Source organism: Labrus bergylta, chromosome 16 (genome assembly GCF_963930695.1).
Source record: "Labrus bergylta chromosome 16, fLabBer1.1, whole genome shotgun sequence".
Taxonomy (NCBI): domain Eukaryota; kingdom Metazoa; phylum Chordata; class Actinopteri; order Labriformes; family Labridae; genus Labrus; species Labrus bergylta.
In genome coordinates this window covers 21,318,998-21,333,523 of record NC_089210.1, presented here as the reverse complement: position 1 = coordinate 21,333,523, position 14,526 = coordinate 21,318,998, and the positions used below count along the sequence as shown (strand labels likewise).

At 40.0% G+C, this 14,526-nt stretch overlaps 1 protein-coding gene across 1 annotated transcript; it reads right to left on the bottom strand.

Annotated features, from left to right (window-relative positions):
• Nucleotides 1-3: 3 nt before the first annotated feature.
• LOC109985838 (ras-related C3 botulinum toxin substrate 1) lies at nucleotides 4-6,028 on the bottom strand. The gene is made up of 6 exons (XM_020636258.3): nucleotides 5,562-6,028; nucleotides 4,337-4,408; nucleotides 3,355-3,472; nucleotides 3,072-3,134; nucleotides 1,788-1,947; nucleotides 4-1,693 (listed from the first exon to the last, which is right to left on the bottom strand). Exons 1-6 carry the CDS (start codon nucleotides 5,594-5,596, stop codon nucleotides 1,563-1,565), a joined length of 579 nt encoding a protein of 192 aa, XP_020491914.1. The 5' UTR covers nucleotides 5,597-6,028; the 3' UTR covers nucleotides 4-1,562.
• Nucleotides 6,029-14,526: the final 8,498 nt, after the last annotated feature.

Here is a 14,526-nt window from a genome sequence, read left to right as displayed (position 1 = left end):
GAGTCTGTTTTACTTGATTTTATTGGCTTTTTCAAAAAGTGACAACAGCTTTCATCCATAAAACTAAAGAGTCACAACATTGGCTTGAATTAAAGCACAGCTTGATGTCTGAATACATTACAGATGAGCAACATGTACTTAACCCCCTGATCTAGTAGTTCAAATACATTTTGTAAATAGGCAAAAAATATAACTGTAGCATTCTATTCTTAGTTTTCAGTATATGTTGCACATACATGCTATCAGCATTAATTACAAAAGCTAGGCTTGTATGGAGATTAAGGTAGCGTTAACTGTAGAGGTAATAAACAAAGGATATTCATAGTGTTAGTTTAACAATACAGTGAGCGAAGTGGAACTTCTGTGAAGAAAAAATACAAAATAGTCAAATCACAAGATTATAACAAAAAGATGAGTACACTGTATACTACACCAGAACCGACAGTAGCTCTCTTACAAGCTGGTGTAAATGCTCTTTTTTTTTTTAAGAGACATTGCTTAGCCAGTAGTGATGCTGTTAGAAATCTAAATGTGCTGCACAAAAGGTTGTTGATAAATGCCCACAGAGCATTAAAGGTGCTCTTCTTCCCCACCACCTAAACAGTTCTAATCTGATATCTAATAAAGTTTTCTGCACACCGGGGCAGCCACACAGTTGAGACACTTCGGGGGAAAGAAAAATAAAATACCGTGAACCTGACAGGTTGAAGCCAAACACATAAAATACTGGGATCATTTCGATTCATTGGGGGGTAATTAATAGCACTGTTGGTGTCCAAAGATCTGTTCCCAGTCTACATTTTTCAGCACATCCCAGTTGTCAATCACTCCACAAGAATGGAGAGTTAGGAATCATGTGCTTGGACTGAAAGCAAACTGAGTGAAAAAAAACAACTAATCCAGGGCGAAAACAAAGAGCTTCACAGATGGTTGCTTTGAGTTCCTTGTTGACAGTGCGATGACACACGACAGCCCTCGCAAAAGGAAAGTGAAAATTCATTTTTAAAAATTGCTGAGATTGTGGAGCTGAAGAAATAAAGCAGCACACAACAGCAAACTGTCGGCTGTATTTTGAAGGTTCAAGACAAAAGAAACGAAACTTATCTTTTCCTGCTTAATTACAGCACGTCTGCAGAACGTATTTGGCAATATTTCTTCCATTAAAAGAACAAACAAGACTGTAAACAAAACAAAAAAAAGAGATCAACAACCAGTGGAAGAACAAATTGAAACATTCCACGGTCCTTTTTTTTTTTTTTTTACAAAAACATCCAATCTATTTTAGAAGGCCTCGAGGATTGCATTTGACTTGTCTATACAGTATGTGTTGTTGGGAAAGGACAAGGGTCTGAAATCTAACAACCCTCTCTCCTTGTTCTGACCCTATGTGACATTTTCAATGGAAATGAGCGATATAACTGCTGTAGCTACACTAATGGAAGGAGACAATCTGAAGTACATTGTTTTCTGGTGTATACTGGTGTGTTTCTCCTGCATGTTTCTTTAGCCACCCTCACCACTACCGGTTATGTTCCCCTGTCAGCGTGCCAGCAGAGGGAGTCTTAGAGGAGAGTGCACTTCTTGCGCTTCTTCTTTACGGGCTGAGGGCAGAGGACGGCCCGGATGGCCTCGTCGAACACGGTTTTAAGGCCACGCTGAGTCAGGGCTGAGCACTCCAGGTACTTGACAGAACCTAAGGAAACCGTACAATAAAAATATTGAGTCAATATTAATTTCAAAAATACTTCAGCAGAAAGACTCAATAGGTTTCAAACGTGTTCTCTTACCTATCTCCTTAGCCATCGCTAGTCCTTGAGGATATGTGATTGGCGAGAGTTTCTTCTCCCTCAGCTTCTCTATTGTGTCCTTGTCATCTCTTAAATCCAGCTTGGTGCCCACCAGGATTATGGGAGTGTTGGGACAATGGTGTCTCACCTCAGGGTACCACTGCAGAGAGACCACAGCACTGAGGAGTTATCACTGTCACTTTCTCTATTATTGTGATTTCAGTCATTTAGGGGCAGCACAAAAAGCTGTTAAACACATAAAAACATGAAGCAGGAGAGAGGAGCGCCATCGATCTCTGTGATACCAGATATCCTGATTTAACTTCAAAGCTGGCTGCCTTTCCTACTAAACTTACTCTGACACAATCCCCAGTTACTGTAAAATTCTGAGAATGAGACACACTTTTACTTTTTTACTGATTTCTATTCATCTAAAAAGTGGACTGTGTTATCTATACCAGTGTGACCAATATACCAGTATTAAAAGTGAAGAGAGCTTCATCATGGCCACAGACATGCACTGTCATGACCGCAGGTTCAGCCGCCCCGCCACCATCACCTGCTGCTAATGAAAATTCGCCCTTGGTCATTGTGTTTTGCAAGCAGCCGCTTGGCTGTGCCAAGTGTGTTGGGATAGATAGTCATTTGGACCAGGCTGGCAGCACCACTTCTTAACTTCTTTCTCTCTCAGGAGGTCATAATCATGCATTTAAAGAATATTGGTATACATACTGTTAGGTAAATAAACCTTTGGGAGCATTAGTTTGACTGAACAGACTCCTGAATTTAAGACCAGCAGTGACCAGTGGAGGTAGGCAGCGCGGCTCTAGGTGAATTGTTGGTGGGCTGTGGGTCTGTGCTTCACTGCTATCAAAGTTACCGTAGGCTGAGAGCTAACTAACTAACTTACAGGTAGCTAGCAGGAATGCATAAAAATGGTCACGCAGGAAGACATCATAAACCTTTTTATGGTCTTGATAAAAAGGACCATTTGATGGTAAGTGAAGTCTCAGTAGAGTCTCCTAAAGTTGTAACTTTGGCATACATACCCTCCACCAGACATGTTAACAAGACATAATATACTAATAAAGAAAAGCATGGCAGATTTATGCTTTGACGTTGAAACACACACCCTTCAGCAGAAAAAAAACTACATAAACTTATGAATCTTTAAAGATCTAAAACATCCTTGATGGAAAAACTTCAAAGGGTTTACATCCCATTTCCTGAAACTGGTCCATGTCTTTACAACCATTAACATACATGAAACCAGTTTAAACTCACCTTGGCTCGGACGTTTTCAAACGAGGCAGGACTCACGAGTGAAAAGCAGATGAGGAACACATCCTGGTGAGAAAAAGAAAACAGGACAATCAGCGCCCATGATGACTATCACTTCCTTTTGAGGACACCCAGCTCCTGCACGTCTGTCTGACAAAAAGGTGTGGTGTTTTTCTTTTCCTCTTCACTTCCTTCGTTATTCCAGGCACCAAAACTTCCTAAAGTGATTATGTAAGAGCGCCACCATCATCAAAAGAATAACAATAGGGGTGTTTCTGTTGTATACCGTCTGTGGGTAGGAGAGTGGGCGGAGTCTGTCATAGTCTTCTTGTCCTGCTGTATCCCAAAGGCCCAGGTTCACGGGTTTCCCATCGACCATAACATTGGCAGAGTAGTTGTCAAAGCTGATGGAGAATGAGAATGAAGATCAATACAAACTGATTTAATATGAATCCTTATTCATCTGTTAAACCCGTATGCCTTTTCAGATCTTTGAAATGACTCATCACTTTATTTTCTCCAAAAACAAAACCTAGATTATCATCTGCATGCTGAGCCAATCTACACCACACACACAGTGAAACAGATTCACATAGTTTAAATAACCGATCGAGCTGATCAGACAGGTAGGGGGTTTCCTCAGAAACTTCCAGCATTATAATCTTCATTTATAGTTACAAGCGCACAGCAGACGTTTGCATTCAGACTGGTCTGCAAGAAACTAAACTTTCTTCTACGGCCACTTTAACCATTCTGAGGCCGACAATATTAAGCGACTGTTACAGGATGTATTTAATGGTCAAATAGCATTTCATTGGAGTTTCATTGTATAAAACTAGCAGTTCTCTTTGACCAGCAGAGTGTGCTATATGGATTACAACAAGCATTATCACTCTCCAGAGTGTCAGGCGGTGATGCACATACATGCGCAGTCACTTTTCAGTTGAGTGACCATCTGTTCTTCATTACATATCTTTTCCACATATGTTGGAGAACTGCATTTGAGAGATCAACGCAAGTGGTGTGTACATCTATATCTATTTTTATTTCTATAGATCTAAGAACGATATCAGCCCATATATATATATATATATATATATATATATATATATATATATATATATCATCTCTGTATCAGATTTTCTCTCTCCCTAATATTAATATCATATCGGACCCAAAAATCCCATATCAGTCGGGCCCTACAAAGACTGAGACAGATGACAGATTCTTGTCTTACATGAAGGGATAAGTAACGACTAGATACTTACACAGTGGGGATGTACTCTCCAGGAAAGGCATTGGTGGTGTAGCTGATGAGGAGGCAGGTCTTACCCACAGCACTGGAAGGAAGAGGAACGGGAAAATGACATTTGTGTACATGCTCTGTATCATGGCTCCTTTAAGGATCAGGGTTTGGTGTCGTGTCGTGCATCACCAGCAGTACAGCTAAAACTCAATATTAATTTTAAAGGTTGTTTTTTTTCCATGAAGCTTTGTTTCATGGATAAAATGGTACACTTTATATGTTGTCCAACCCATTAAATAAACAGCAAAAAATAAACATCTGAGAAGTTAGAAATTGTGATCTTTAGCATTGAAGAGATCTTTACTGTCACAGTAATGTCTCAGAAATGTTGTATTCTGACTTTCTGAGATTGCTATTTATTAGTAATCAACCAACCAATTACTCCAGCTTTACTAAAGCCTAAAAGTAAAATATGGACACTCTTACTTCTCTAAAATCCAAATATGACCCTTAAGATATGAACTCCATCTACTCTGAGGGCAATACAATCCCATCCAGTGCAGGGCATTGGTAATACTAAATGAATAATAAATCAAATACACCCAAAGACACATGAATGACTGTGTTCCTGAGGTATCCACCACACCCTGAACAAGGAGTTATGCGTGTGTTTACCTCCCACATGCTGTTACACTTCCAAAAGCCTGTCTTTTGCTCAACACTAGTAATCATTTTAACAATCTTTAGCTGGCAGCAGACGACTTGAGCACTTCATTATTTTCATGTGGAAAATAACATCTCATTTCACAACAAATCACATCAGTGCAACGAGGGTCGCAATAAAACCGCAACTTTAATGAGTGAAATGTCTGAGTTGATCAGTGAGTGGAAATGAAACAGTGGTTAAGATGGCCAGTGATGTCTGACTCACCCAAGAGGGAGGAAAACACAGTTAGCCTTAAGTCAAAGATTAGCCAACCACTTGTACACTAGCTGTGGTGTAATGTCACAATGTGTCGTAGCAATAACCAACCCTGTAATATCATATGATTAAAGACACACGAAGGGGGGAAAAACCGATTAAAGTTAAGTGAATAAGGTTCATGTTACATAAACAGGTAGTTAAAGTTGAAGTTTGCTCTATAGGTATTATCTGAAGCAGCTTTAATGTTAGCTAGTCTCATAACATTTACATGTAAGTTAAGTACAGGGTGGGGGGCACAAACCTGTAGTTCTGTTCAACTTACCCGTCTCCGACAACGACACACTTTATGGCCTGCATTGCGCCGCAGCTAGAGGAATGCTAAGTTAGCCCGGGAGGAGCTAGCTAGCTCAGGTTAGCTCACAAGTCTCCCTTCCTTTGTCCGGGAAAGCTCGCTGTGGAAACGTCCCAATAAGCGCTTCAATAAACGCCTTTCGACGGGCCGACGGAGCGCCTGGGGTTTAGGAACAACTTGTGGTGGACTTACAGTAACTTATCAATCACTTAAACACAAGTTCACTTAGAAATTCCCTCGCAACATTCCCATGCTTTCGTAGGCTGATCTGGAAGCTGTGAAGCAAAACAGCGGCCACCACCCCTAAGAGAGAAAAAACATGAAGCTGGCCTCCAGCAGATGGTGCATCCGGTGAGCTGGACTGATACGCCCACGAAGTCTTTCACGATCTCTAAAACCTCCTCAGAAAACACAGCCAATGTTGGCAAATCTATTCTGAACTACGAGAATGTAATAAGAACAAATATTATGAGAAAGCAGTCTTTTGAAAAGACAATTGGAACAAGGGAATAAAAAATAGCGAGTAAGACGGACTATTTAGACTGTGACACGGATTGTGGAAATGATGTCATATCTGTAACATATTTCAACCTGAACTTTACCATCAATAACTTAATATTTACAGCAACTTTGGTCACAGCAAGGGACACATTCATTTAATTCTCACTGCCAGAGGGCCAAATTGTAGAATACAAAAACGATTACAGTCACTTTTGTCTCCAATTTAACTCACATACCAGTGATCAAATATTATTATGGACATATTCTGGTTTTCATGATCTCATGGCAGATTTAGTCATGTTTTCTTCATGTTTCCAATTAATTGATATATAAAAATTGACCTGAGGGCCACCTTGAGGGTTGATTGGGGCCGCATGTGGCCCCCGGGCCGCCAGTTGCCCACCCCTGATTTACAGTCTATGATCAAGACCTAGTTTTTTAATTTTTTTTAGCTCTTTGTTATTTTAATATGTTTTTTTTTACTATCACTTAAGCTATATTTCATGAACGTATAACAGAAACTACGTTAAAATACTATGCCACAAAAATGTGTAATCAGTGACTTAACAAGATTTTATTTCATCATGATGATTATTTCAATAAAGTCAGAAATAAAGTTGAGAATGTAATGTAATACCATTAAAGCAGACTCACTGAAACAATCAACTTGCTATGGGTTAAATAGTCTTGAATCATCAAAATGCCATAAATAAAGCCTAGAGGGGAGCACTTGTATAACCTTAAAATGTTGATTGTAATGTAGATTATTAAAGGTAATAATCGTGATCTCAATATCACTCAGAATAAATGTGAAATCATGTTTTTGCCATCATCGAGCAGCCCTATGTGGTGAACTGTTAGACACACAACCACAAATCCACTGACAAGACTTAGGGATACATTTACTAAGTATTCAAATGGTCACCATAATTAGATATTCCAAACAATACCACAGAAGTTCAATACACTGTTTATATAAAATATTACTCTATATATTTTTTTAGAATTTCTATTTTTGTTTGCTTTAATGTTGAATTGAATAATTGATGACGTTAAAAAAAATAAAAAATCTGAAGACAGGGTAATAAATCCATTGATGATACTTAACCATGGAATCTGTCTGGCTTCAGTGTTACAACTATAGAAAAGATGTTTCTGAGATTGAATACATGACAAAATTGACATGTATCACTATCCAGATCCAACCTCACTCTTAACAAGTCACCGCATGCACACATATTCATTGTTTTTGAAATGAACTGTTGTTGAGAATCATATGGTAAAGTTTGATATGTTTATTTTTGTGTTACAACACTTTGATTATAGGTAAATTATATTCACAAAATTAGTTTTTTAAAGTAAGTCCACATTTTGCAGCATTAAAAATGACTTGTCTTTGAAAAAGTTGGGAAATAGAATTGCTGTGATGCTCTCTGAATTACTTGAGTTTTACAAGAATTAATTAATTAATTGCCCCCAATTTAATTTAAATTAATTAGATTTTGATACAGCCTAAGTTATTATATATTTTTGTATTGTTGGTTTCTTGTCTGTTTGGTGCCTTTATATATATTTTGTTTAATCTATATGCCGCTCGCAGTTTAATTTCCTGTTTATTGAAAATGCTGAATAATGAACGAAAAAACAGAAGTCAGTCGATCCGCTTTGAACTTCCGGGTGTGTCACATCCTAATGTGTCCTCCCGCTGACGATCGAAACAGGAGTCGGTGGAGAAGCTTTCGGGGTGGAGCAGCTCTGCCAACACATCCAGCAGAGAAGTGAAAAATGGAGCTCGGTGTCAGGCAGCGGTAGAAACATGGACTGTCTCTCCTCGTCGGTTCTCCGCTCTTTCTGACCGAGTGACCGTACGATCCAGCGGGGCAGCCTCCGCCTGTATGGCGGGTCTGTCTTATTTAGTGCTCCGGTTTTCGGGCTCAGCTGGTCGGACTTACGGGGTGTTTTCTAAAGGCTTGACGAGGACTTTGTTGATATTTTTTGATCTCGCATGGCGACTGCGAATCAGATTCCCCTACATCTACCTTGTCGCGTCGATGATGTTCAATGTCAGATTACAGGTAAATGTATTTATTCATTCAAACGTGAACAAGGGAGGCTACTAGTTCAGTGTCCATGTTACCAGATGTGGAAAATCTCGTAGCGAACAGCTGATGACAAAAGGCCATTAATGCAGAGCTGGTTCAAACATGATGCTGTCTGAAAGCTTTTCATGTGTCGATCTTTTTGTTTATTCACTAAAGGTAAACTAATATTATCAGTATAACCTTCATGTTAATGCTCAGCAGATGTCAATCAACCAACATCTGGCAGCATGTGTTGTTTTGTTCTTTTATTTACTTGTGCTAACAGGTGTTTTTAACATTTTCTTCTAAACAAGGGCTACTTTACTAAGTATTAGACCCAGTCTGTATTTAAAGCAATCAGGACAACAACCATGTTATTTTATTATCATGTATTAATCTGCCACATATTTGACCGGTCTTTAAAATATCAGTAAACAGCAGTTTACAGCCTACTGTTTGTCTAAAGCAGAGATCAGATACACTATTTTTGACTCAAGCATTGCCTGGATTATTTGATCTATTATCATTTTTCATTTTTCAATTATGATGTGTGTACGTTTTTTTTAATTTTATTTAATGTACTTAATGAATTCCCAAGGGAAATTCCGCTTTTACACTCTGTTATTGAGACACATGCTTCTCACACACATGCACAAACAGGACCTGTGGAGAGATGTCAGAGTGGGGCAGCTGCACACTGCAGCGCAGGGAGCGCAGCAGAGCGGTTGGGGGTTTAGTGCCTTGCTCAAGAGCAGTGGTTCTCAACTCGTCTAGCCTCAGGACCCACCACCAACTCCTCATGAAAAAATCGCGACCTAAATTTTGATTATTTTTTCATCCAATCAGAATGATTTAATGGAAAAACTGGGCCGTTTTTGCATCTTCTGTCAAATGTTTTGTACCTCAGACGGTTCAAAACATCTGACGGAAGAAAGAAACTAAACAAAACTAACACGCTTAAAAAAGGTGCTTCACAGACTGTTTGAGACCAGGTTTTTTCCAGGCACACACTCACGACCCACTGAAAACAGCTCAGCAACCCCCCAGTTGAGAGCCACTGCTCAAGAGCACCTCGTTAGTACTCGGGAAGTGCTCTGGCGACTCTCCAGCTACCAGAACAACTTCCATATTATTGGTCCGCATCTGGACTTGAACATGCGACCCTCCGGTTCCCAACCCCATCACTTTGCAGTAATGTGTTGCCTGACTGCTTCCTCTTGTTTTCACAGGTGCACATAGAAATCCACTGAATCTTCAACTCCAGCGTTTGGACCGAGAATCGATAAACTGTGAGCACTGCCATGTTTCACACCTCAGTCTGACACTGCACAGCGATGTGCAGGAGGAGGAGGCTTGTTTCTCAGAGCAGGTGTTTAACGATGCAATGAAGTGACGAGGCTTGGTTGTCGCTTCCTGCGGTCGTCACCTGAACCCAGTGCCTTTGCAGTGATGTCTGCAAAAGTGAGCCACGGTGAGCAGTGATGGGTGAGACAGGGCCTCGACCTCACCTGTCTGGATCGCCACCTGAGATTCAAGAGCCTGGTGTTGTGACCAGGAAGAGAGGGTCTGATGAAGGATGGATTTTCACACACCCTTTTTGTCTCTGGCTTTCGAGGACTTTGGCACGGTGTTGATCCTGGAAACAGAGGATTGTCACCGTGTAGCTTTGTAGATGTTCCTCAGTGTGACATATGTTTGTTTATGAAGCGCTCCGTGTAAACATCTCACTTTAATTTAACAGGTACATTTGTAAAACGCATGACACAAACACGCATGTTTTCTGTCCTCTGTGGCATGGACACTTTACTTGAAGTTGGGGTTAGCCGTGTCAGCGGTACATTGTTTTTTGTAGCACAGCAGTGCGGCTACCACAACAGTACGACTGGCGATTTAGTCTGTTGTTATTGTCGGTCTCACAGGGAGTCGCTGCATGTCCTCTTTGTGTTGGTACGCACACTTCATATTTCACTGTTGTGTTTCAGCGGCTTCATCAGAGAAGATTTTACAGGCAAAAATGTGTTTGTAGATGCATCTTTCTTGTGTTTTTACTTCTGTGAAAAATGTCTGTAAAGGGTACTGAAGTCACAGAATTAAGGGTCAAAGTGATTTAATTTTTGGAAGTATTAAAGTTATGAAATCACCATTCTCATCATTTTTTTTTTTTTTTTTTTTTTTTACATTTTTATTTAATATAACAGTTGAGAGATTTGTTTAGCTTTTGTAAACTACCTTTCAAATTCACAGCTAGTTTCCCTCGCTTACTGTAGTTACACTAACACATATCATTTTGAAGGTTTTCTGAAGTTGTTTTAGAAAGAAGAACTGTAAAAATACATAAATGCTCCTCTCTCATTGGTGGACTATCTAAAAGGTAAAAGATCTAAAGGAGGTGTTGAGGCATTTTTTCTCCTCTGGTGCAATGTCATATTTCTTTCAGTGAAAGGCCACCCTTAAAGATACTTTATCACATTTTCTTCACTCCAAGGGAACTAAAGGGACCACTTTATCACATCTTTCATACTTGAAGGGCACCCTGGAGAAGTGGTTCTCAACTGGTCCAGCCTCAGGACTAATCACCAACTCCTTAATGAGAAATCATGACCCAAACGTAACATATTTTCCAACCAATCAGATTGATTTAATCACAAACAGTGCTGTTTGGACCTCAGATGGTACAAAACACGTGACAGAATAAAGTTTAAAAAGTGCTTCATAAACTTTTTGACACATTTCTTTTCCATGTACACATTCCTGACCCATTAAAAACATCTCAGCAACCTAGTTTTGGGTCCCGACTCACTGGTTGAAAACCACTGCCCTAGACCATTGGTTCCCAACCTGGGGTCTGGGGCTTGATCTTTGGCATTTCTCAAACCACTCCAGTCCCTTCACACTTCCACTCCACTTATGTGTTCGTGTGGAGGGTCCTCCACATTGTGTGCCTCCCTAAACCTCAGAGTGCAGAGTGAAAGAGGGTTGTTAAACCCCCAACAGTAAGACTCTACAACACTGATTTACAGAACAGGTGTCACACCTTACATTGTTCAGGTGGATGTGTCATAAAGGGATGCATTTGGATATGTCTTATGAACTATTTTTTCTCGCTATTTTTTTATCAATTCACTGAGCTAATGAGAAACACAATCACTACGCAGATGTGTCAGCCACTCCTGAATTTCCTCTGTTGAAGCCTGAGTGTGCTGTAGTATCGGATCCATCCACAAGGGGGCGGCAGCGTATCACAGAACAGGACCCATCCCTCTCATATTGAAAACAGACATCCTGAGCCGTTCTTCAGGGAGATGCTGGCAGACTGATACAGGTGAGAATTCTTCAAGTGAAACTGAAATTTTTGTCACAGCATCTGTGCAAACACTTCTTCAGCTGTTGTCCTTGCCAGGATGTCAGTGTTGCATCATTTGCTAAAAGACTCTTGCTCATATGACCAATGTCTGCAAAAAAAAATGGCAACCACATCTTGTACTATAAGATGTGGTTGATGATTTTTTTTTTTTTTACATCAATTTTAAACATCCACTGTGATTCATATCTGTATTTAACATGAGTGAATGCAGGCCAGGAGCCCCCATTGGGCCCTTCCTTTGGATGTGCTCTTCTTCTAAATTGATTCTTCAAACTGCTGACACCCTCGCTCAGCGCAAAATGTCCCCAGAAAACTTACCCTAACCAGTCACTCTGATGCCAGGCTGCAGAGTGAAACCATCAGGGGTTGCCAAGGAAACAGTATTTCTCCAATGTGACAGTCAAACCTTCCTGCACCCCCCCCCCCCCCATCCTTTTTTTTCTGGAAAAAGAGGATTTATTTCTCAAGGATTTGCCAGAGGAAAATATTTTAATAGGGTTATCACAGAGGACTGGCATAAAAAAAAAAAGAGAGAGAGAGAGAGATCTATAGATGATGAAGGATAAGGCGGGTTATCTTTACTCTGTTTTTGCCAAACCACCATTTGTACTGTCAGGAATAAAGGGGGGCGGGGGGGGGTAAAGATTATAGAGTTTTAGCCTTTGGCATCCAGCTCTCTCATGTGTTTTATGTGACTGAGTGTGAAAGAGCGATAATACTGAAAATGGAAATGGCAGGGACTCAATTAAAGCTGCAATGCAGTATGCTTAATGTACAACCGGCTCCCATACACATTATTTATTCACTTTAAATCACTCATTTGTGTGGGAACGTCTAGATTGGTCTTTTGATTTTAGATTTGAATTTGAATCTATTTTGTTGATGCAGTGTCCAGATTTCAGGGTAACTTTTCAAACAGTGACAATAAGTTTTAATCAGTTCAGTCAGACAACTCACATTTGTATCATTTAATATACTGTATTTATTGCAGCAGATCATAGTTTGTGTTAGGTGTCTCAGCTCCGACCTCATCACTCCTCAAAAGTTTAATTCACATGCAGAAATTTGAGGAGTGATAGGATGATATCTTAGAAACTCGCCAGTCGGAGCAAACAGGTGGATGCTGGGGTGGAGGTTGGGCTGAGCTACAGTGGTGCAGTTCAATTTTTTTTCCACTTTTTTGGATAGGACAGCCAAAGGGAAATGTTGGGGTGAGAGAGTGAATGATGACATGCAGCAAAGGGCAGAGGTTGTATTCAAACCCATGGCTGCTGCTATATATGGTCATAGCCATTTAACTTACATTGGCTAAGACTCATAACGGCTACCCAGCGCTGCAGGTCAAGGTGTTGGTCTGTCTTTAGCTTTGTGCTTTGCCACCAAACAGGAAATTTCTTCGTCTACTTTTGAATCAGCTCATACTCCAAACTTTAAAAAAAGAACTATAGCACAATAGTTCCCAAAGTGATTTTAAAAACGGACATATTTGCAAACTAACTAAATTGACTTATTTACAAGCGACTTAAATGGCATGAACATTTCTAAGTTAGCGTTACAAAAACATAAAAATTCACATTATCACTTAAATATTCATTCAAAACCCGAAACAGTTTTATTTATATTAAACATATTGCCATTGATTTTCATCAGTTATATATAATATGTGTACAGCTTGCTAAATCACAACTGACTGCTTTTTTATTGTAATGGGATGTACATCAGCATGATTGACAGCCAGTGCTAAAGTAATAAACACGTTAATACACCATGTCCATGAGTGAAGAATGGATTACTAATGTAATCAAACATTAATCCACATGATTTCAGCTCTCATGCATTAGTCTTTAAACTGTGAATGACGCTGATCCCCCTCAAACCTCCATGTAGGGTTTTGGTGGATGAGAGCTTTGGCGCCGGAGAGTTTAGCACGTCTACGGTCGTCTGTGTGGTTATTCTGAAAAAGACCAGAGCAACACCTTTGTTTGGCATACTGTTAACAGGGGACGGGAGGCGTATGCAAAGCATTAAGATCAGGTGCTGAGATGAGCTGACCTCAAAACTGATGCAAAGGAGTGTGAGGGAGTGAGGGGATGGGGGAGGAGAAGAGGAGGAAGCGGGAGAGGGAGAGGGAGGGGGAAATGTGGAGGAGGGAGAATTGTAGTGTTGTATTTGCTGTAGTCGTATTGGGGTGCTAAAATAGGTCATACAAGCAAAAGAGAATTCAAATATGCACCAGTTTGACAGAGGTGTTAGTGGAACGTTGTTGCGTTCCTATAATTCACACTTTGAATTTACATCCCTGCAGTATTTTGTTGGAAAAGTGCACTTTTAAATTGTGCACAGCATCATAAATCAGTAAAAAAAAATCCATCTTTTTAATTAAACATTACAGAGAAATACATAAAAGCTTACAATCTTTGTTATAAAATTGCAATTATGTCCCGTAAATGTGTAACAATTGGTCCATTTTGTCTCTAAACTGTGGACTGTATCGGACCGAGCAGCTTATTTCCATATATTACAGATAATAAAGAGGACGCAGGTCAGCTAGTGATGCTTTCTGTCTTTATCTTATAAAGTGTCACCCAGCATGTTGCACTGACCTTTCTGTGTGCGATCATATCCTGATCACACAATCTCTCTGTTAAAGACTCCCTTGGTGATCTGAATTGGTGGACTGGAGTTCACCCCACATTTGAGCGTTTGGGATTTAAAACCTTTAGTTAGGATCAAAATTCTTCAGAGTAACCTTTACAGCTCGTTATGTAACCCCGGCAGGTCTGAGAGGATTGTACTTTAAATGTTGGGACACACACACCGCCTCTCACACAAGTTCTCAGTTACACACTGCTGTCTTTGTGCTCAGCAGACGGAGTCCAAATAAAGACTCTACTCATATGTGTCCTTGGATCCACTAAATTAGCTCAACCTTGCCCTTTCGATCGGATGGTGGCAGGAAAGAAGTTGTGAAAATGCAAAGCTGCATATT

Coding starts and splice junctions, on each gene's coding strand:
- LOC109985838 (XM_020636258.3), bottom strand. CDS start 5,596: ATGCAGGCCATAAAGTGTGTCGTTGTCGGAGACGG. Junction 3,135..3,354: donor CACTCTCCTACCCACAGACG/GTATACAACAGA, acceptor TTTTCTCACCAG/GATGTGTTCCTCATCTGCTT. Junction 1,948..3,071: donor TTGAAAACGTCCGAGCCAAG/GTGAGTTTAAAC, acceptor GTCTCTCTGCAG/TGGTACCCTGAGGTGAGACA.